This window comes from Amphiprion ocellaris, chromosome 3 (genome assembly GCF_022539595.1).
Source record: "Amphiprion ocellaris isolate individual 3 ecotype Okinawa chromosome 3, ASM2253959v1, whole genome shotgun sequence".
NCBI lineage: Eukaryota > Metazoa > Chordata > Actinopteri > Pomacentridae > Amphiprion > Amphiprion ocellaris.
Window position 1 is genome coordinate 9785963 of NC_072768.1, and position 23348 is coordinate 9809310.

The 23348-nt window shown below is 40.9% G+C and overlaps 2 protein-coding genes across 5 annotated transcripts in view; one reads left to right on the forward strand and one right to left on the reverse strand.

The window, feature by feature from the left end:
* Positions 1-1657: 1657 nt before the first annotated feature.
* Positions 1658-8110, reverse strand: cd9a (CD9 molecule a). 2 transcript variants are annotated; one of them, XM_023275393.3, is made up of 8 exons: positions 7894-8110; positions 5049-5151; positions 4842-4939; positions 4312-4386; positions 3924-4025; positions 3186-3275; positions 2723-2806; positions 1658-2587 (listed from the first exon to the last, which is right to left on the reverse strand). In XM_023275393.3, exons 1-8 carry the CDS (start codon positions 7960-7962, stop codon positions 2522-2524), a joined length of 687 nt encoding a protein of 228 aa, XP_023131161.1. In that variant the 5' UTR covers positions 7963-8110; the 3' UTR covers positions 1658-2521. The 2 variants fall into 2 exon arrangements, with proteins under 2 accessions (XP_023131161.1, XP_023131162.1); XM_023275394.3 differs by lacking the exon at positions 7894-8110 and adding an exon at positions 6272-6413.
* A 374-nt stretch (positions 8111-8484) lies between these two features.
* The window catches only part of vwf (von Willebrand factor), a 33998-nt gene continuing 19134 nt past the window's right edge, over positions 8485-23348 (forward strand). For all 3 annotated transcript variants that reach the window (XR_008601202.1, XR_008601203.1, XM_055009310.1), the window contains exons 1-28: positions 8485-11907; positions 12061-12112; positions 12265-12408; positions 12690-12792; positions 12910-13118; positions 13367-13488; positions 14972-15191; positions 15272-15394; positions 15478-15589; positions 15695-15741; positions 15840-15976; positions 16125-16263; positions 16570-16670; positions 16779-16974; positions 17051-17266; positions 18195-18441; positions 18541-18635; positions 18872-19023; positions 19117-19220; positions 19313-19451; positions 19574-19708; positions 20156-20302; positions 20407-20547; positions 21700-21798; positions 21896-22052; positions 22473-22640; positions 22797-22932; positions 23039-23342. Coding sequence is in view for 1 of the 3 variants with exons in the window: in XM_055009310.1 (XP_054865285.1) it covers positions 11902-11907; positions 12061-12112; positions 12265-12408; positions 12690-12792; positions 12910-13118; positions 13367-13488; positions 14972-15191; positions 15272-15394; positions 15478-15589; positions 15695-15741; positions 15840-15976; positions 16125-16263; positions 16570-16670; positions 16779-16974; positions 17051-17266; positions 18195-18441; positions 18541-18635; positions 18872-19023; positions 19117-19220; positions 19313-19451; positions 19574-19708; positions 20156-20302; positions 20407-20547; positions 21700-21798; positions 21896-22052; positions 22473-22640; positions 22797-22932; positions 23039-23342 (3951 nt within the window). In the remaining 2 variants the exon portion in view is untranslated. The remainder of the gene's footprint in view (positions 11908-12060; positions 12113-12264; positions 12409-12689; positions 12793-12909; positions 13119-13366; positions 13489-14971; positions 15192-15271; positions 15395-15477; positions 15590-15694; positions 15742-15839; positions 15977-16124; positions 16264-16569; positions 16671-16778; positions 16975-17050; positions 17267-18194; positions 18442-18540; positions 18636-18871; positions 19024-19116; positions 19221-19312; positions 19452-19573; positions 19709-20155; positions 20303-20406; positions 20548-21699; positions 21799-21895; positions 22053-22472; positions 22641-22796; positions 22933-23038; positions 23343-23348) is intronic.

A 23348-nucleotide genomic window follows, 5' to 3' on the forward strand; every position in this document is an offset into this window, starting at 1 on the left:
ATGACACAAATATAGGTATCCCTGTTTCCCGACTTTTGGCCAGTGCTTTATTGAGTGTGCCCAAACAAATTTACTCTCACAGCCCAGGACAATTCCTGCAGACTCGGACCAGGGTCATGAGTTTTATTACAAATTGTTCCCACCCTTTCGACCTTGTCTGTAACCAAGAGCACAATACAACCCCCATACAGAGTGAAGATCCTCTAGAGGATGGTATACTGAACTTGCATTGTTGTAGAAAGAATGACATGCCTTCAAAAGTTTTTAGGCAGGATTTGGGCCTTGAATCTGTCTCCTGTAAATACCAGCTGCTTCTGGCTGTGCTGCAGTGTGTCACAAGTCTCCTCTGGGTAGACACCGTTCTGCGTACACATACTGCGTTACACACACAATCACTCGCAGACGCTTCCTGGGAAAGCACAGAGGATGAGGCTGAGGACTGAGATTGTGTTGTGTGCTAATACAAAAGCCATGAACCTATTTTCTCTCTGTACTTACTTACTCAGGTACCATTCAAAAGTCACACAAAATGACTTGCACTTTAATGCAGGTTGCTACAGAAATTTTTGTGGCCACAGTTTTTTATTATATATTTGTCCTTCTGCAATATCTTTATAATACAAGGCTTTTGCGCTTCAACAGGAAAGATAAATTATATTTCATGGGAGTATTGTTGTGTCTTGCATTTTATGAGTCAATAAAACGGTAAGGTGGTTCTGTACCATCCTGTTCTGAATTAAGGCAACTTTTGGCGATAACAGTAACAAAGAAAACATAAAACAACCCTTCGTTAATCTCTGAACAGAGTGGAATGTGCAGTTATTAAACAATTTAACCTTTATCTGCTGTGTCTTAATGTGCAGTGAGTAAGTGTTGATGTTAGTCTGCTTCCTCTTTTTTTCAACAAAAATTTCTCTCCCTTATCTATTTCCTCCTCTTTACCCTGGCCACTACATGCAAAGCCATACACACTGAATAACACGGACACATCAACACAAATATACACACTCCTTTTTTATAATCAGTGTTATCTTCTTGGTGGGGGAGAGGAGTTTGGGAGGGCAACACCCGGCTGTCAACAACCAAATCATAGTGGACTTCCTTGTGCTGTAATCAGAGGAACACAAACTCTATTTTCACATCTTTTTCGGGGAAAATAGTGAGTCATTTAGACATTAACTAGACTCACAACCACACAAAAACCCTACTGTTTACTGTAACTACTGCTTCCTTGGTTTTGAACACAAATTTTCCATAAATGAATTGTGACGGATAAGCCAAAATCAAAGACAGTGCTTGGCGTTGTTTGTGTTCAGCATGAGTCACCATTAATGGTCACTAATATCAAAGGGGGGGGAAAGTCCAGAGAATTTTTAGAATGTTTTTTTTTCCATTGCGCACATGGAAGCTAGCATGAATGATAGTTTAATCAAAACGCCCACACCCTTCTGCCAGTTCTTTTCCCCCTGTATCATGCAAGCCAAGCAGAGTCAGTTTGTCAGTGAATCAATTTGATAACAAAAAGGTTGCTATCTAGTTATTAAATATTACAAAGTGACCTGAGAACTGGCCTAGTTAAAGATTGCAGCGCTACAGCTCATTTGACTTTTGATATGTGTGTATGTAACTGCAGGCCATACTAAAATACAGAGTCAACTGAGTATATTTTACTGTATTTGGCTCTCATCATATAATTATTGTCTCTGTGAAACATAGTGCATATGGTGTAAATCAATCCAATCTCTGTAAAATGAACAGGACATTAGAAAATACATTGTCAAACTGCATGTACCATATAAACAGCTAACATTAGAAATCTTACAAATAAAAAAGAAGACATTTACAAAATATGACAAAAAAAATCAAAAGGCGTTTTAAACAAGGGCAAATTAGGAGATGGTTATAGAAAGAAATGAAACAACTTTACAATGAAGGAATCTAAATGCTACGCTAATACCAAGCTGGATAAAACCACAGTCATAGTTTACAGCTCGGCATTCAGTTGGCTACTAGTCACCATGATTTTGCTTCTGTGTTGTAAGAAAAAGGAACTGTATTCATTGGCTACTGCTGATTTGTGCTGAAGTGGTGATGTTGACCTTTTTTTCAGCCCTGGACTGTGACTGATCTTGCCAGTAGGTGACCCCAAGTGATAGCAATAGAAATGTGATCAATATACAATAGTATGATCTTTTGTTTAGATAATTAGCAGTTCACAAACACTAATTTCAGTCAAATTGCCACAAAATTACACATTTCTGTACTACATTGCCACTGAAGCACAGATGACACCCATTCTATAGTTGGGCCTAACAACCACATCGCATCTATCTAGTCCAGGAAGGTGGGCCTAAGTGTCAGCAGCACAGTTAGAACTGATGTAGTATGAAATCAGAAATATCTGCACCCAGCTTTGCTTAAGTTATCCCCCTTTGAACAAGCAGTGTTTCTATTGGCAGTGGAGAGTCATGCGACTCCAGGAATGACATCATGCAACATTAACAAGGACTTTAGGTGGGTGTCACACCACCTCCCGAGACTTCCTGATGGCGCAGCACAGGAGCATGCTAAAGATCATCCCAAACACCTGTGAGAGAAAGAGAAAGCGGGAGAGAGACAGAGCAGGATATTACTTGTGTTAAGAATTATATGACATCTGCGCTGTGTTCATGTTCCAGGGCTGCAATCCGGTCAGTTCCAGTCAAACCAGTCGTATACTCACCATAACAACGCCAATGCCGATGCCCACACCTCCTATGATGTGCAACTTGGAGTCAAACACCTCATCAATGGCATCAGGACAGCTCTGCAACAGATAAGCACGATTCCTTTCAGCTTTCTTCAAGCCTATGCTGAACATGACTTGTGGTATGGCACACATAACAGACAGCCTTAGAGCATGCAGGCTCCAGTAAACCATTGTTGCCATAGTAACACTTGCAAGGAGGCTGAGGGATTTGGTCTGCAAAGGGAAGACTGATAAACTTGTGACACACCAGATCATAATTATGCATTTGACGTACAGTAATCCTATCAGCCCTCACACAGACGAAGCACGTATGACATCTGTTACATCTTTACGAAGGTCTCTCATATCAAATATTCTTTTTAGCTCTCTGTCTATTGATTGAAGGATTGAAGTTGTGTTGGCATTTGATTTATATACACATGCAGGGATGTACCACCTTAATAAGTAACTCCTCAAGTGGTTCTCCTCGGGGACAAATCTCTTTGGAAGTTTCTGCACCCATACCATTTGGACCACAACAGTTCAGCTGTAAACAGAGGACAAAATCACAAATTAAGAGAACAAGATGACTTGAAGGAAAAAAAACAACAACATTCTAGTTACTTTGAAGGAACATTTCAACATTTTGGTTTTACCGTCAAGTGAGGTGGCTAGGCAAGTAGAGATAAAGATGTGTTGGATGTATATATAGACTGCTGATCAAAGAAGCACATAATTCCCTCTAAGACAATAAACTATTTTTGCATTTCTGTTTGTGCACACAATCTGTAATGTGTGATATTTAGATGTGCTGGTAGACATGTTTTTTTCTAAGTTGGAGGTTCACTGTTCCACCTCCTTCCAGCCTTTGTGCGAAACTACATCAATTCCCTCACAGCCTTTGCTTCATACATAAAATACAGACATCACAGTGGTATCAATCTTCTCATCTAGCTCTCACAAAGAAAGAAAGAACTTTTTTAAAAAATGCTGAACTTTTCAAATATTTTGCTGAATCTGCAACTTCAAAACATTATGGAAAACAAAAACTTGCATTCGCCTGAAAATACCTTTTTGTAACAAATTTAAAAATGACTGGAGTCAGTCTGAATTAGAATAAAGCAGAAACATAGTCGTCATAGCCAGAGTCCTTGTAGGCCCCAAGTCCCTTAATAACATGTCTGACGTGACTCACCTCGGTTTGAATCACCCGCAGTGTCTCTTTTAGGCGTTCATCTCCTGTTGCCTTGTAGTCTTTGTACGTCTGCATGTAGAAGTTTGTAATGTCATTCACCACCTGCAAAACAAGAGCAAACCAGGAAAAATAACTGATTATATACACCATTAGAACGCATTAAAGTAATATGTCTTCCTTGCCTTTTAAATCCAGTTTTTAAATGATTTCACTCAACTTCCTCATTATGTGACTTATATTTTTCAGCTTGTATTTTTCCAACCTGGTATTTATTCTAATAGCATTGCCTCTCGTGCTACTATCTAGTATATCTATGCAAAGTGATTGTACCCTGAGCAGTTTGTGTTACAGTTATTTATGTAACATAGTTTCCGCTTGTTTACGTTACCTTGCTTTGATTGGAAAATCCCCAGATTCCCGCTGCTACTTCAACGGCAAATATGATAAGCAGGAAGAAGAAGAACTGTACAAAGGAAACACAGAATTAAACTCAGCTGATATTTTGTCTCCATGCATGCTTGTGCACATGTGTTATGCACGCATGTGCGAACATGTAAGGTCAGCTGAGTGTAGCTGAACCCAATTTTCATAGGCTCCTCCTCCCGAGAGATTTAGTACAAGAAGATTACAGCCAGACGGGGCGGGACAAAGGCAGCAGGCAGAGAGAAATCTAGAGACTCTTCTCTGGCCTTGACACTGCTGTAGTGTAAGTAAACAATGATGGAGGTAGACATCTCATATTTCTTAGTGAGCCGGAGGTCAGTCCACAAGCCACAGTTGCTAAAATGGGATTACAAGTTCTGCTGAGTGAGCTCACTAAAAAAAAAAAAAATTGCTAGAGTGTAAAATGGTATATTAATTCACACAAAGTTAATAAAATATCAAGCAAGAGCTACAAGAATGATAAGTAGTACAAACCAGTCCCAGCATACAGGGTGACTCCTGGATGGCTCCACAACATCCCAGAAAACCCACCACCATCATTAGTGCTCCGGCTCCTATCAGGATATATACACCTACACACACATATATACATTTATACAAGAATACATAGCTCACATATACCAGTCTTTGTTTTAATGATAGTGAATAGTATGTCTGTTTAACAAAATCAAAAAATCTTACCTGTGTAAAACACATATGGAGAGTCTGACCCTTCGAACAGGCCTTTGGTCTTTTGGTCTAACCTGAGCCACAGGCCTATAGCAAACACAGCAGTGCCTGCAAGCTACAACACAAAAACATAGATTTTCACATAAAGTACTGCACTTACTACTAAATGTATTCTGTACACTGTGCAATTAAAGTTCAGAGAACTTTAATACATCTGCCCTCTCCATATTTATGAGTATTTCCCACTTGTCAGCCGAATCATCAAACATCAGTTTTAAAAAAAGTCTTGTTGCTGTCTGGCTTTAAAACTCCTCAGAGCTGCTTCTAGTTGTCATTTCAAATCTGCACTGACAAGCCCCATCTGGACTTCTTCTTCAGGTCTCATGTTTGCAGTCTTTCTGTTCAGATTTCAGTCCAGGAAAGTGTCTGCCGTATTTAATATAAAAAAAAAAAACAACAATACTAGAGTCTAGTCTGCAAAGGGCTCAGTTCCTATTCTGCGTACGCACTGCTACCCATTGCAGGAAGCAATAATTTAATGATGGTCTCTAATTGCTGAAGAATGACTCTTATTCCACGGCAGTACAAATTACTCAACTGTACTGTATATAGCGATAGAACAAAGAATGATACCTACTCACATCACAGTTCATTGCCTTTGCAGCAACACATTCCTAAAAAAAACCTACAAAAAATTACACTTTTGCTTTTCAAGTCTGAGCTAGATAATAGAAGAGGACGGTATGTTCACACATTCCCTTACTCTGCAACATTTGTATTTAATATTGGCACAAAGTGGCATATAAATCCATCAACACACAGGTGTGTTCGTGCTCTATTTTGCAACAGTCTTTTCTTGTTGAGTTTTTTTTTACACAGTATGTGAACAAAATAGTTCAACAAAATCTGTTCTTTAGACTATAAATGTGTGTAATAGTGTCCAATGTGAATACGCAGGCACTTACTTTCAAGGCTTCTCAGTGTAGACAGGCCAGTGAATTTTTAACTTTGAGAGCTGAAAGGTGGCAGTCTGTTTTATTCCAAGTGTGAGAGTGTCACTGTGTGTGCTCTTTGTATGCATTCTTCTGTTCTGCTTTTCTTTGTGCAAACATTTTAGTGTATTATCTCTCGTATGTTGTATTATCCAGTTAAAAGACTCTCTCACACAGGTACAAGGTTCTCTATCTCTCACACACGTCATGAAATGTGATTTAAAAAAAAGTAAAGTGACCTACCCAGAAGAAAAAGTTGAAGACAAACATGAGATATTTCACACACTTGATTCCCCCAAGGACAGCCATGTTGAGTCAGTTTGTGCAATCCACTGCTATGAGATTTCAACAACTAATTTCTTCCAACAGGGAAGAAGAAGCAAATGGTGGTGGAAAGGGAAAGCGTTTTCAATGCCACGCCTTCATATGATCACCTGATTATACGGTTAGGGAGTGGCAAGAGTGGGAGTGTTATTGGACAAACTGACCTCTATTGTGTATGTGATATGAAATCCTGCCTGTGTTCCTTCCTCCCTTTTGTTGCACTCGTAGACAGTTTATGCCTGTAACCAAAACCTCAGTTCAAGTCATGCAGGCATACAGGGCTTTATGATCTGCTAGGGAGCAGTACAGAGGGCTCTGTTCGGGCACGTTGACATAAAACATTTTGTAAAATACCTGCTTAACAGCATATTTACTGCTCTAGTGTCTGAACTGAGGGAGACTGCACTCAGTAGGCTATTGTTACTTCCCATTCCAACACAACCAGAAGCTGTTTTTATTGTTTGTCAACCTTACTCTTGGACACAAAGCTGAACATGCACAATCTGTTTGTGATTAGATTCAGCTGTGATCAGATATGTGAGCCATGTGATTCGTGGCGGCATGAGCTTATCTATGACCAAAGTGTTTCATATTTTCAGTTCTTGCTTAAAAGGGAAGCATCTGCATTTACATGAGGATGTGAGGGGTTGAGTAAGCTTTCCGGTGTACTGACCCTTTCTGACAGCCTAGAATCTGTTGACTGATTGAAGAATCACACTTTGCAATTGCTTGTTCATCATTGTGCATTTTCTAGAACCAAGTGAAATTATTATTAAAATCTTCTTAATATTGCAAATTAGTTGTTTTTTGGGATAGTTTCTCTCTGGCACAAAAGCACAGGGGGAAATCCCTGTCTCTCTTGTAATGAATGACTCGGCTTAGCTCTATATATAGCTGCACAAATTAGAAACGTTCATAAAAGGACAAAACAGCCATCTGAAACCACACAAACACACATGCACATATCACACACGGACAGACACACCCTGCGGGCTCAGTGGGACACGAATACCCTACATGGGATATTCACAATCCACGCACTTGGACTGTGGCACGCACACACATAGGCCAGTACCAGCTCTTCATGGAGCGGAAGTCTTAGTTAATATTATATCTGTTACTATCTCTACCACAATAAAGCTCCCCTGCTCGCTCGTTGCAATTATTAAAATGCCATGCGCGCAAACTCCAGAGTGTAGTCCAGAGTGCGCGGTAGAACTGGGTCACTTGGCCACTGGGGATTATTCTTCCAGCCCGCTTGGTCTCCACAAACATTGGGACACTTTGTGTTCGGTGGTGGCCGGTGCCATAAATCATTAACCGCGAACATCCTGTGATAAGTAACCGACACCCTTCGCAAACGCTCGGCACGATTCTACATCTGGGACAATGTATAATTTCATTCACTATAGTAAGCAGCGCTCACACTGCTGCGCGTGCACGCACCGCTCACACACGTTCACAGTTCACACACGCGCGCACACAATTAAACACAGACAGGAGCCGTAAAAGAGCCAAACATTTTCTCGCTCCAGACTCACCCAGAAGACCAGGTTGAAGGCAAACATCAGGTATTTGATGCACATCTCTCCTCCCGAGAGCGCAGCCATGGCGGATCACTCTTCAGCTGCAATCACCGGTTCAGAGCGACGGTAGAATAGCGGAGAAGAGCTTCTAAATAACAGTCACAATGCAGAACGAGGTTATTTGCCGACGCGCCGGCGCTAAACGCGCGTCGTGCAGTGCGCGCCTGTAGTGGTCCGCCCCCACACGGCTGCACAGCCTCCTGTAGATCCTCGATTTTCAGTCTCCCTTACTTTCTAACGCTTAGTTCACCACTAAAACTGGCAGTCTCATTTTTCGCTCAAAATCAGAGGATTCTATTGTTACACCCGTCCTCCTGAAATTGTGCGGAACTTTCCAGCAATACACATATAAATATGGACATTTTTGTTATAGTAATTTCATGGCAAAATTACAGATGATCCTACTTTACTTGTTTTTCAAATTGTAGTCTGCAGCTTTCTTTGGCCAGACAACCTCTTGTCTATACTCAGTGTGTCCTTCCTGCATAAACAGGTCCGTAACAATGCACGACAGTAGGGCTTGTTGGTTGTAAGTTCCTGCAGCACTCTGGCCAGTGCGTTGACGTAATTCTTCCAGAATAAGAAAAGCGCGTTCACGGATCTCATATACTGTACATGAATGAACACGGTGCACGAGCAGGGTGTCCTCGCGAGCGACGCATCTCAGACAGCACATCACCATGGTGAACCCCCTGTTGTAAAACTCACCAGTTTTATAATTTCTTTGCATTTGGGCTGCATGTAAGATCTGATGTCTGCATCAAGCTTTCTGAACGGTTTAGCTGCAGTGTATAGGGCGTTTTAGATCTGTGCAGTTGTTAGCAAATTTAGCTTTTTATTGTGGAAGCCTTGATAAATGGTTTAAACAGTACTTAATGCTTTCTAAGGTTAATAGATGATTTACCAATAGTAAACGGGGTTGCATGTCGTCAATTAGAAAACTGTCCACTTGGCCACATTTTGAAAAATGCTGCAGAACTTCTAGATAAAAATGTATTTAGCAACATTTAAACGATCCCAGGTAGCCAAAATGGTTTGGCTCAATATCGGCTCACATCTATCGGACCAGATGAACTAACTCAGCTTAGTCCGCTTGCGAGGTACTTGTGGAACATGATTGTAAATGACACACCAGATTCGAATCTGGTATGGATTCTAGTCTGGTTGCCGACACTAAACTGACAATGCCAGCTCAGAGCCACAATCACCTCAACCAATAGGGTAGACCTACCCAATGCTGGCACAAATCTGTATGCCAAGACCTAATCTATATATCACCAGTCAAGGTTATGGTCTACCCAACAAAACTGCCAAAATCCACCCATATCTAAACTAGCTGACAGCTTTGAAAAAATGTAATAAGTGAGCCATTGTTCCACCAGGGCTAGCCGTGGCTGATTTTGAAATTAAAAAATGCCATAAATGTGTTAAGAATGACACAAATGGACTTTTCAACTCAAAGCCATAGCTTAAATATACTTGTATTTAATGAAAAACAGATTTCAAACACTTTTTTGTACACTGTATCTTTTCTTGTGAAGACTTTGTTCCAAAAAAACCCCCCAAAAATTCAACATAGATGAAAAATGGAAATGTTGTTCTTGAAAGATGCGTTCCAGGTTTAAGATGTGTAAAAAGTACGCAATTCAAAATAATGACTTTGTTACCTCATTAAAAATCCTAAAGGTCACCTCTACTCCTCACAAGCTAAAAATACCTTGAATGTTTTAATAAACAGTATTTATTAGCATTCGTATCGACCTACTAAGATCTGAAACTGCAGAAGTGATTGCTTATTTGAAAGTGAAAGAAATTTGCTGGGTTACTAGTAATGATAACCAAAATAGCATTAATTATTCACCAATGTTACCGCCCTTCACATTCAATAAAACAATTTCAAATAATTCTGTCAGATGAAAGCTCTGCTCAAGCTGAAAGTAGGTGGAGCTGTCATGGGAATTTCATGACTTCACCAGACACTATAATTTGCCCCACCTTAAAATGTACAAAAAAATCCAACAGAGGAGCAAAGTAGATATCAATCACTTACCAGTGTGGGAAGATCACTAACTGAGTTACACTCAGTTGCTTTAAATCCAAGGGTCTGATATAGAACTTTGTCACAGCAAATATTTTTTATTGTTTGAGCTTTAAAACAACTGTTGTAGATTTGGTGATCTAGGATTAGTTCATGCAAACAGGTGCCTTTTAGAACATGTTTTTTTCATACTTTGTCTTCAAAGATAAAATCTCCGTCAATGTGTAAATGCAAAAACACAACAGAAGCACTTTCAAGAGCAACAATAAACTCTAAAGCCACACAGGCGAATTGGAAGCTTGATAAAAAGCTGTTACTGATTCTGGCAAACTACCAGTAAAGACACAGAGAAACATATATGTAGACTCCTCTGTACCTTGGTATTGTGAAAGAATAACTCTACATTTATCTGTAAAAATGGAAAATGTCCTGTTAGTAAGGCAAGCACCAGCAATATTTTGGCCATGTCCACCACTGCACAAAATCGTAAACAAAGAAGATAACGGCACACATTCATCACAAGCCACAAATACTCTGTCTTCACTGTCCACACTACAAAAGAAGTTTCTGATTATCTTCACCCTTGAACGAGTTTTCAAAAAGCTCAGTTTTCAGTAACCTTAAACTTCATTTGTGTGCAAAGTAAAGGCCACAAAACATAGAAAAGGCTACGTTTTAAATGACACCCATGTAGGTTTGCACAGGTCGAGAGCTGATGATGATCTAGTGTCATACATGCTGGCTCACTGGGACACTCGATCTAAAAACTGACCTATCATTAACAGCATGTGTTTGTCTGCTGTGAAAAGTCAAAATGTCTGCTGTGAATAAGATCTTTTGTGCTTGCTTCCTCACTGTCACATGCTTGGAACAGTTTCCCCACTCATGTAATATTGATTTTGTCAGTAATAACTGTGATTTTACTTCTATCTCAAGCAAAAATGTCCTCTGTTATAAATTATCAGCCCTAAGAATTCTAGTCATCTGTGTGGGTTTGACATTACTGTAAAACACCTACTATAACAGATGTAATATTCCCAATTCCACTTCATGTTAGGAGAACTTTTACAGACTGAGTGCTTGATAAGTTCCCACTTAAACCTACAGTATTGTGTAAATGTTTTAGACACTTTAGATGTTTAAAATGTTATCCATTATGCAACACCACTAGACACTAGGACCCGTACTAAGCCTCAACATTATGAAGTCTGTTTGGAATCACACAAAGAGACCAAGGCAACAGTGACAATCCCAGTCCACAGAAAGAAAGTTTTTCTGAGAATTGTAAAATTGTGACACATATCATACATGTTTGTATGTTTACAAACTGAGCACAGGGATGGTTTTTCTTACTTTCTTTCTGTCTTTGTGTTTTTTCCGCGTCATTGCATAAGTTTGCACCTGAGAGTGATAATTGCCACACTTTCCCAGTGTCTGTATGTGTGTGTTTGTGTAGTTTTGCCGCAGATGAGTCATGTGTTTGGGCATGTGGCACCACCAAAGCAGTGTTATTGCGTGAGATATCTCTCATAAGTGTGTTTTCCACAAGGATTGTTTGGGTTGGCGTCGATACAGATACGCGTGTGTAGACTAATCACTCAGCCAGGCGATCAGTAGGCATATCCTGGTATTGTCCTGCTGAGTGCGTTTGATGGTGTCAGTCTGCAGGCACCAAGTTGTGGACAGAACGAAATTCTGCCCTTCTTGACATAACCTGGCGAAGGGGAGTGGTCTCCAGGAAGAGCCAATGAGAGCTGGGTGGGGGTGCGGGCTTCGCTATTAAATAGAGATTTCAGTGAGGTTTAAGGTCTGCGTGTGCAATAAGGCGTTTCACCCTGTTCACATCTTAATACTGTGACTATGTGAGGTCTGAATGCGGATTTCCTAATTTTGCATTGTGTTTGCCTTATCTGGAGTCTGGAGCCATGGAGGTAGGACTCACTGGACTTTGCAGAATTGAAGAACGGGGTTTCCAGAACAAGCTGACCATAGAACACAGAGTAGTGATATTAAAAGATTAGATGATGGTGATATTCGTATAGGTGATGGTGGCATTCGTAATCATATCTATGTGTGTGTTTCAGGTGTGTATCAGGAGGTATTTGCAAGAAATTGTCATCTTTCTGCATCTGACAGGTGAGTATGACATCAGAGAATGTCCAGACTTATTTTTGTCCTTGCACCGAATTATGACATCATCTTTTAGACTTCTAATAAGTGAAGTATTTAGTTTAGGATATTCTCTACTTCATCCATTTGCATATTGATACATTTGTGTGTGGGTCCAGCTTATGTGGCAGGTATGACAGGGAGATGCAGTCTGTTCGGACGACACCACGTTCACACATTTGATGGGGTTTTGTACGAGTTTCCTGGAGACTGCAGCTACCTTCTGGCTGGAGACTGCAACCATCGCTCCTTCACACTGCTGGGTGAGTCACACTCAGACAATTCAATAAAGAAACAGGCAGATTTTAACTATGTCCGATGCTTGTCCTGTGCGGTTTAGTGTGTAGTGCATAGCCGTTGTGATTTGTGTAGTAAAGCAATGAATAGCTTGGAGCAATCCATTGTTTTGGAAATAATTTGCACATTATACCCTCACTTTCTAATTTTATGCAGGAGCAATTTGCAGTCTCGGCTGTTTCAGGTTGTTTAAGTTTGGAGCACGGTAGCAGTGTTACTGAGTTGAAAATGAGCTTTGGATCTGCAGGTGACTTTCTAAATGGCAAAAGAACTGGAGTCACGCTGTTTCTTGGGGATGCCTTTGAGTTGCACCTGTCCGTAGATGGACGCCTCTCACAAGGAGAAAAAAGGTAGAATAATAGAATTTTATTGTTTTCGTGCAAAAATAATCAAGTATGTGTGTGTTAATCTTGAAAAAGCATCGACAATTTGCTTTTTGAGAATCCTGATGTGTGTCCTTCTCATAGACTGTCTCTGCCCTATGCATCTCACGCTGTGTTTGTGGGCTCAGAGCTTGGTTTTTATAAGCTCTGGAGCGAGGAGTTTGGCTTCACTCTCACCATTGATAACGCTGCCAACATCGCCTTGACACTGACCAAACATCATGCCAACCGCACCTGTGGCCTCTGTGGCAACTTCAATGCTGTGTCAGCTGATGAATATACTGCTCAGGAAGGTATGTGCACATAGAATCAGCAGTCTGTGGCTGTGTGAGTATCTGGGATATGTGGACGTTTGAGGGTAAAACAAGGGAGAGTTGGAATCTAGGAAATGATTTAAGTCACCAGCGCTGAGCAACAGGAAGAGTAGAGACCTAGTGCAGGAAAAGATAACAAGGTGAAAGAAAGCAAAAGATGAAGCTGTGGTAGGATGAGATTAAGGAGAAGTCTGTGAACTCATTTGTACGCTCGTGTGTGTTTTCAGGTTTCCTAACAGAGAACAGTTATGACTTTGCAAATTCATGGGCAGTGAAGGGTGCCGATCAGGCTTGTCGACGCGTCTCGAATCCCACCCAATCCTGTAATAGCACAAAAGAGACTTCAACGGTGAGGGGAAGACTGATACACACACACACACACACGTTTGGACATCTGAAAGAATGTCATTTGGGGAAGTCATTGCATTTGATATGTAAACAAACAATCCTAAAAATCTACAGTAATTTCTCTTCATAATGTCGATATTTTGTTCAAAGAGATAATGCAAAAAGGAACAAACACAAGGTAAATGATCAGGCACTGATGTTCGGGTGTTTTTCACTGTGCAGAAAACCCTCAACAGCAGTTCACTTACTAACCAAGTACCTCTGGCTCTCACTGCATCCAGTATTATTTCTGTCTAGTGTGTCATAATTTCGACCTTGTAAGCCACAATTTGACTTGGCTATTATAATATATGTTTAGTCGCGAGCTGGTGATAATGAAAACATTGGACTTAAAATAGTCTTTGAAAATCACCTGGTACAACTAGAGTGTTTAAAATTGTGTGAAATGTCTTGAAATCTTTGCTTTTAACACCTATCAAAGATAAAATTTTAACTGACTGGCAAAATCTGGTGCCTTGGTGGCCACTTGGTAAGAGAGTCCAGTCTCTTTGAAAATGATCAGCTGGTATGCAGGCAGGTCTGACAGGTGTGGGTGCAGTTCTGTAACATGTGCAGCCTTTGTAGGCGAACAGAAAAAACTGACAGTTTTAGTGAGAACATTTCGTAGCACAGAAACACCTACATGTGAGAAAACAGCAAAAACTACATGTTACTGTGAAAATAGCACTAGCATTTCTGTCGCTAACTGATACATATTCTCTGTGTTGCTGTCAACTGACTATAGAGAAGAAAACAGCTGCTTTAACAATGTGTAACTGAGCTTCATGCAGTAACTCACAAAATCTGACTCCAGAGCTAAAAATACCCTCACACATCAATTTGAGTATTTCATTTAATAATTTGGATCACTCATGCTTACCAACTTTTGCATCTCTGTTTGCTATTGAGCTTCATGGACTTCATAATTACAATCATCATAGACCAAATATCCTACTTCATATCCACTGCTCCCCATTTACAGCTGACACAACATGGTAGAACATATATTAAGCATTGAGCTAACATCATAGCTCATAGAGTAACCTCCATCCATCCATTATCTATACACCGCTTAATCCTCACTAGGGTCGCGGGGGGTGCTGGAGTCTATCCCAGCTGACTCGGGCGAAGGCAGGGGACACCCTAGACAGGTCGCCAGTCTGTCGCAGGGCTACATATATAGACAAACAAACACTCACACATTCACACCTACGGGCAATTTAGAGTAATCAATTAACCTCAGCATATTTTTGGACTGTGGGAGGAAGCCGGAGTACCCGGAGAAAACCCACGCATGCACAGGGAGAACATGCAAACTCCATGCAGAAAGATCCCGGGAAAGCCGGGACGCGAACCAGGGACCTTCTTGCTGCAAGGCGAAAGTGCTAACCACTACGCCACTGTGCAGCCCTCATAGAGTAACCTAATTTTGAATTTGTGTGTAGATTTTGTCCAGCTGCAGCGTGTTGCAGACCTCCAGTGTGTTTCTCCATTGTGCCCACTTGGTCGCTCCTGAGGCGTTTCTGTTGCTGTGTCAGCTGGAGGCTTGCTACTGTGCCCACGGTCCGGGGGAAGACTGTTACTGTCCAATCCTGTTGGAGTACGCTCGCACATGCCACGCTCACGGGGTACTTCTTCGTGGCTGGCTGGAGGAGAGCCAGTGCTGTAAGTTTGTCAGTCCTTAAAAAGCAATAGCAGGTTAAATGTAACATCAGTTATGTAAACATGTGTTTTTGTGCATGCAGACCCCAAGTGTCCAATTGGAATGCAGTACAGTGAATGCACCAAGTCCTGCTCTACAACCTGCCATAGTCTCAATATCCAAGAAGTTTGCAAGGAAGAGTGTGTGGACGGTTGCACCTGTCCTGGTAACCCCTTACCCACTATATTTAAATTTTCTCTCTTTGGTTTAGTGTTTCCAGTGGAAAAATGGCATCAATGTGTGTTTCAGTTGGTAAAGTTTTAGATGGAAATCGCTGTGTGGAGGTTTCTCAGTGTTCCTGTGCGCACATGGGACGACATTTCCCTCCAGGATCCACCATCTCTCAGGACTGCAACACCTGGTGAGAGGCAAATATGCTCACGCAAGTACATACACAGAAATGCCTCAGTTTAAAATGTAATGCTCCTGACAGTGATTCTCACTCTCAAATGCCTCTTTTGTACAGTGTGTGTCGTCATGGTTCCTGGGAATGTACCAATGAAGGCTGCCCTGGTGAGAAAGATGTGCAATAGTACTTGATGCACTCACTTTTACATTCGCCTGGTAAATAAATAACTTTCTAATTCCTGATATTTGTTATGTGTGTGTAGGTGAGTGCTTAGTGGTTGGACAGTCTCACTTCAAGACCTTTGACAACAAGTTCTTCACCTTCACTGGCCACTGCCAGTACCTGCTGGCAAAGGACTGCACACAGGACGAGTTCTCTGTCATAATTGAGAATGTACAGGTAATGTCTTCTTTTGGTTTTCATTGCATTTTAGGAATTTATTCTTCTCTTACATTAATTACATGAGAAATATCCACATCTTTCAACTGTCTCTTGTCACCGGTTGTTTGTCATTTATATCATTTTAGTTGTTTGTAATATATTTCAGTGTGCAGATGATCAGGATGCTGTGTGCACGCGCTCAGTGACACTCAGTCTGCCCTCTCTGGAGGACATGACAGTAAAGCTGAAGCATGGAGGAGTTGTTTCTGTCAACAGCATGGACATCCAGACCCCAATGCATCATGGTATGCCACTTTAGCAGATGAGTGGATGAAAACTGCATTTCACAGTCTCTCTAAACGCATTATATATGGAGCTTAACTTAGAATAAGGTCTTAGTATATGACATAAAGCACTAGAAGCTGTGTACTTCAACCTGTTATAGCCTGAAAACAACAACATATTGGATCACAGCTTCTAAACAATCCATTAAATCACAGTTCATTAAGTTAAATATTTTAATGACCTGTAGTCAAGTTGTTAATAAGCTGTTTAATTTGTTCATTAGCAAATAAATTCAATTAGTCAGTTTCCTATGTTCTATTTTACAGGCCGTCTGAATATCCAGAGGTCTGTTCAGACTTCTGTGCGTGTGAAGTTTGGTGATGACCTCCGTCTGGACTGGGATGGGCGTGGCCGTGTGCTGTTAAAGGTTGAATGAGTTTCATTTGTTTTGTTTTTTCAAGTGTTTTTTTTTGACAATGTTACTGATGTGAAAACATAAGCAGACTGCTGTACAGAATTCTGTCTACATCTCCAGCTGGGACCTCAATGGGCAGACCGGACCTGTGGTCTCTGTGGTAATTACAACGGCAACCAAGGTGATGACTTCTTGTCAGGCTCTGGACTGGTTGAGGCAGGTCCTCAGGCGTTTGGCCAGGCCTGGAGGATCAATGGAGACTGCGAGTCGACTCACAAACACGAGACTGATCCATGTGCCGTTAACCCCAAAAGAGGTATATACTCCAACACTGACACGCATCACTCAGAAGATGACTAAACCTTAACCTCTAATCCTTTAATGCCTTCCAGTGCGTTTTGCAGAAGAAGCCTGTGCAGTGATAACGTCAGACGCGTTCAGTCCATGCCACTTCCTGGTGAACCCGGGTCCATTCCAGCGGTTCTGCCGGTATGATGTGTGTGCCTGTGGTGACGGTGAAGGTTGCCTCTGCTCTGCTCTGTCTGCTTATGCAGCTGCCTGTGCTGCCAGAGGAGTGCTGCTCAACTGGAGGTCTCCTTCACTCTGTGGTAACCCTCAAACTAAACTCATTTGCAGCTGTAAATTTTTAGGACAGAACACAGAATTGTACAGTAAACACAAAAGCCACTTATATTATTATTACAAATCACCGTGACTAAAATTCTGATTAGTACCATCAGAATGTTAATAATAGGTAGTAGTTGTTAAAAAATAAAACTGTTTTCAAAAGTTTGACAGACTACAAGTTTTTTCAACTGTAAAGAAGAACATACACCCCCTGAAGCAAACAGACATTAACGAAACTAATCAAATTTTGATGCAGTTTGAACATAAAAATAATTAAACAGTAATTGCGGCATGTGTAAAAGTGTAGGCACCCAGCTATTTCAGCATTTAGTGTCCGTGGCACAAATCACAGATTGTAAATTCTTTTTGTAGCCAGCTAAGAGTCTTTTCGTTTTGAATCCATGTTTGACTCTTTTCGTCATTTCGTGTTCTGAGATATTTTTAGGCTGTCTTACAGGCACTGCATGTTTACAATCAACCCACTGATTTTCCATGTTGTTCAGGTCAGGGAACTCTAAGAGCTTCAAAATGTGTTTCTAAAATAGTTCTTGGTGGATTTAACTCTACAACAAATTTTTTAAGATTCCAAAATCCCCCAAAAGATTTAGAGGAAAATCCCTGGTTGCTGCGTGGGATTGTATTTACCTCTTTTCCCTTCAAAAATCAACAAAATGTATGCTTTACTTTTGGGGAACTCAAACCTTTGCACACATCTTCTAACTTCAAGTGGGTGCAGATGAGGACATCAACACCACATAAAATCTGTCTAGTCAATGTAGTGTAATGCATCATAATGACAGGGAATGTGAAAACATCTATGTACTGAAAGAAGCAGCTGAAATGTTTTTACTTGGAGAGAAACTTAGCTGAGAATATATGACTAATCCTCCCCTGATATGCTGCTGTCAGAACTGGAGTGCACTGGAGGGCAGGTGTATCAGGCCTGTGGGAGTGTGTGTGACCGGACATGCAACTCTCTGTCTGGAGCTGAGGCTGGCTGCCAGGGGGAGAGAGTATGTGAGGAGGGCTGTTTCTGTCCTGCTGGGAAATACCTGAGTGCCTCCGGGGAATGTGTGACAGCTGACCTGTGCACCTGCCTGCATGATGGACAGCTCTACCAGCCGAATGACGTCTATGCAGATCACAACAGCATTTGGTCAGTGACTGTGCATTTGTCTGCAGAAACTACTCTGAAAAGCTCTTGAGTTTTATTGCTTTCGCTTTTTTGTCATCTTGTCGTTGCTTGTGTCTGTAGCTACTGTGAAAATGGCTCCATGCGCTGTAGTTCCACTGAAACGGCTTCAATGCTGTCTGACCTCTTCTATGATGACGACTTGGTGCCATCCAGAGGTACAGTTTCAGTGATTTAGAGGAGCTAACAAACCTTTTAGGGACTATGGCTTGTAAAATTCAGTGTTCATTGGTGTATTTCTCATTTGACCATTCGTATACGATGCCTTTGTATTCAGCAACCACCTCAGTCAACATGTCTCTGGTTTTCTCAGACAGAAAATGCAAATGAACTTATATATATAATCCCCAAATTCATGTAATTTAACTAGGTAATGGTGTTTTTGTGTATGCAGAGCGGCGGTCAGCTCAGTGCCCTCCTCCACTGCTTCGTGCAGGCTGTGATTCAGGCGAGAAGGGTCTGGAATGTGCCAGAACCTGCCAGAATCTGGACCTGCCTTGTGTCAGTCTTGCCTGCATCCCTGGCTGCCTCTGTCCACCCGGCACAGTAGGTGGTGTGTTATGTTGGGCGTGTTTGTTGTGGATAAAACAGACATCGTTTAAAACTGAGCATTCTCATTGATTAGTGGATTGATTTCAGGTACGTCACCGCAGGGACTGCGTTACACCGGAGCAGTGTCCCTGTTACCATAACAACAGGCCATATGCAGCAGGACAGACTATATCTGTGGACTGTAACACCTGGTAAGACTATCGTATGCAACATATGTAATTATTATTGATTATGCTGGAGACAAACTGCAGTGTGTTTGCTTAGCAGGCTTTCTGTTTTGCAGTGTGTGTGAGAACAGAAAGTGGAAGTGCACAGAGAAGGTGTGTGATGGTGTGTGCCGCACTGTCGGGGAGGCGCATTACATCACTTTTGATGGCCTCAAGTACTCCTTCCCTGGTCTTTGCCAGTATGTCCTGGTCCAGGTAAGAGATGAAGAGATCCAGAAAAGAGACCTATGTTTGCAGAGTTTGGTGTGCAAGCACTGATCTCCTCCTCTGTCCATGCTTTTCCTACTTTTGTCTTTTTCTACTTTATATGTCAATAGGATATGTGTAATGGGGAAGAGGGTTCCTTCAGAGTGCTGGTGGAAAATGAAGCCTGTGGAATTGTGGGACATCGCTGTGCAAAAGCTATCACCATCTTCTATCAGGGCGGGTTAATTATAATGCAGCATGGAGAGGTAACACACTCATCAACACACTCACATGCCAACTCACATACCTGCTTTTTCTCTATAGCTAATGGTAATGTACCTGAATTTAACTGTGAAGACATATCATCTGACTTTTTGCTAAATTCTGCTTCATGTAAGTCTCTGTGGTTGTTTTTCATGTTCATAATTCAGGCATATAGTGCAGTTTGATGCTCGTGAGCAATCAGCATATATTTACCAATCAGTTCAATGTTGTTGATTGTTTACACGTACCCTAAATGTGGTTAAATGTGATCACTCAAACTGTATGGCATCTTTCACTTACCTTCAGGATACATAGAGTTTGTAAAGCAACAAACTTCATCAAATACAGCTAAAAGTACATTTCTTTCTTTGTCTAATAGAGTCATAACCTATATTCTGCGTTGTGAGTTTTCCGTATGCATCTATATTTAAAATATTTCTTTCTTACAGGTGAAGATGAAGAGGCCAGTGCCACAGGGCTCACAGGTGGAGATTGTCCGATCCGGTCAATTTTACACCCTGCTGCTGGGGAAACACATTTCCCTCAGCTGGGACAAGGGAACTCGCCTCCTGGTTCACATCTCAGCTTCATACAGGGTACTGATCTATTATGACACTAGTGTTAACTAAATAAACCTTTTATTCACACTATTTTGTGTTGAACATATATGTTTGTATTGCTTACATTTTATTGCATGCAGGGCCGGGTATGTGGCCTGTGTGGTAACTTTGATGGGAATGTCAACAATGACTTGATGAGCAGCAACAACCAGATGGAGGTGGATTCTTCACACTTTGGGAACTCCTGGAAGGTTGTTCCCAGCTGTGCCGATGTAACACAGGTGAAGTTTGTTTTTTTCATTAAATATGTGTCCATAAATTTTAGTTTTGTCATGCTCACATCATTGAATTTTTAGTAAATTCAAATTTAAATTTAAATTAAGAACTTTGTCCTTGTTACTCTTGTGAAATTGCGTGTTCGTTTATTTGAGATAGAAGACAAACTACTTCTCTTCAATTAGGCAGTTTATTTTGTAATATCAGTGTTTAAAAAAATCTTGTACAAGGACCTTCACTGTTTGGAACAACCTCCCAGAAAAGGGTGAAGTCTCATGTGAGACTTCACATGAGACTTCACTATATATATATGGTATCAATTTCAGTGTTAGGCTGCTAGTGCCTTTATAAAAATAATAAATTGTTGATGACACACAATCCTCAATATGAACAGTTTGCTTTGAAACTGCTTTCTACCCAGATCTGTGGTTTTATATGCTATACACATTTATTGAAGAAAAAAATAAACATTTTGCTGTATTTCGTAGATACACATTAGAGATGTAGTGTGACCATAGAAGAATTATGGATAGTGCAGGCTTTGAACTCCCAATGGCGTAAGAATGAAAATAGATTATTCAGATTAAATATTATGATGTAATAATTTTTTCAGGCAAACCTTTTTATTTTATTTAGATTTTCTATATTAGATCTTTATTTACCTATAACTTGGCCTGCATTAGTCTAGTATAGTTTTTGCTCCAGTGACTAAGCTGTAGTTTAAAAATATTAAAATGATCTTATGTAGATCCTAAGATCAATAAATCATCATGCAAACTGACAGCGATCAAGTTAAGTATTGAGTCTGGGTGATATGTGGCTTGACTGAGGTTAGTGGTCAATGTCTCTTGCCAGTACTATACGTTGTCTGGTCCGCTGAAGGAGAATTTAGAGCTTTATTTTATCCCTATTTTATGTGGTACAGACTCGATGTTGACAGAAAGCCAAAGGCCTAGCAATTAAAAGATTTAAAGTAAAGTATATTGTATTTAAAAATGGTTTCCAACTGTGTAAATTATGCAAGATTTTAAATTAATACTATAAAGCACAACACGCGCTTTTTATGTTTTTACAACTACTGATATAAGATATTTTGCAGTATATTAACAAAGAGATCAGCTCTGTCATGCCAGTTTGTGTCTGTCCATCTGTTATAGATACGTGCTCCTTGCAGCGACAACATTGTCAGGTTGGTAACAGTGGAGCAGTCGTGTCGTGTGATCACTGGTCCCCTCTTTAAAGAATGCAACAGCCAGGTGAGAAATGCAGTTACAGGCACACTAGATTGTTGATGACACCACATGCATTGTTCGGTTCATGCACTTTATCCTCCCTCTCCCTATGTGTCTCCAGGTGGATGCAGAGCCATATGTTGAGATGTGTGTAGAGGCAGCATGCTCATGCCCATCAGTGGGTGACTGTGAGTGTTTCTGTGACGTTATTGCAGCCTATGCACAGGCCTGCTCAGAGAGAGGTGTATCCATCAACTGGAGATCCAATGATCTTTGCCGTGAGTATAAAGAATTCCTTTAGAATTGTAGCCTAAAAAGTTTTTTTTTTTTAAAGTAACAATAAGAGTTCCATATGAAACATGCCAATTTTTTTTCTTTCAGACTTAAGCAAACATCACATTATAGAGATGACATTGTCTCTCATGCAGCTCTGCTCCTTTAAATATACAGCTCTATTAAGCTCTATGCATATAATAAAAATTAAAAAAATGTGTAGTTCTGTTACCTAAATTGGAACTTGCTCGGAATTTCCAAGGTCGATCTTTTCAGATCTTAGTCCTACAATTAGGTTCTTGTTTCTCACTCCTATTAGGACTTTTTATCTGTAGTCTGTTATTAGAATTATGAAAAATGTGTGTAGTGATATCAGAGCATCAATGACATCACTTTAACTTGTATTGGATCTTTTTTTTTCATAGCCATGAGCTGTGAGGAGCTGAACCCTAGGATCCCTGCTGTAGGGGAGGAGTTGTGCCAGTGGAGGTATAACACTTGTGGCCCTGCCTGTCCAATCACCTGCCAGCATCCAGATCCACTCCACTGTTCACTCACATGTGTGGAAGGCTGTCATGCCTACTGCCCACCAGGTGCCAACAATTCTGAAAACTATTACAAATGCAAAATATTTGTGCAAGCAATATGCATGTACAGGATAAATATAGTCAGATACACTTTTGTACAGACATACAAATATGTGTATAAATAAGTGTAGGTGAGTTTAACTTTAGCCTTGATGTTATCAGGCCAACTACTGGATGAGGTGGCCATGCGATGTGTAGATCCTTCTCAGTGCCAGGTGTGTATCCATGAGGGTCAGCGAATCTCCCACGGCAACAAGGTCATCCTGAACCACAATGACCCCAGCCACTGTAAGATATGGTAAGTCTCCTCAGAACACTCATACACAAATTTATGTTTTTGAGTACCAATTAGTGCTTTGTAATTTTTAAGGATGATTTTTTTTTCATTTTAATTTTTGCTAAAGCCACTGCGACAACAACACCCTGACCTGCGAAGCTTGTACCTCCCTCACCTTGTTCACCACTCCTACACCAACACCTGCCTACGCCACCTTCACGTCCATGCCCTTCACCACCTTGATGCCTGAGGGCACATGTGACCGTGCCATGGATCTCGCATTCTTATTAGATGGTTCAGAAGCCCTGAGCGAAGACGAATTTCAGGCAACAAAAGAGTTCATACTGGGAGTGGTGGAGCGGTTCCGCATGGGCTCAGCTCACACTCGAGCCACAGTCCTGCTTTACCACTCTGGAGTCAAAACATATGACCTGCAG

Bases quoted from the DNA above. Each gene is read 5' to 3' on its own strand.
- cd9a (XM_023275393.3), bottom strand. From the start codon at position 7,962: ATGGCTGCGCTCTCGGGAGGAGAGATGTGCATCAAATACCTGATGTTT. The intron at 4,387-4,841 runs GTTTGTACTACT...TCCTTTGTACAG, and splicing joins CACCCTGTATGCTGGGACTG to TTCTTCTTCTTCCTGCTTAT. The intron at 4,026-4,311 runs GTAACGTAAACA...CTTGTTTTGCAG, and splicing joins GATTTTCCAATCAAAGCAAG to GTGGTGAATGACATTACAAA.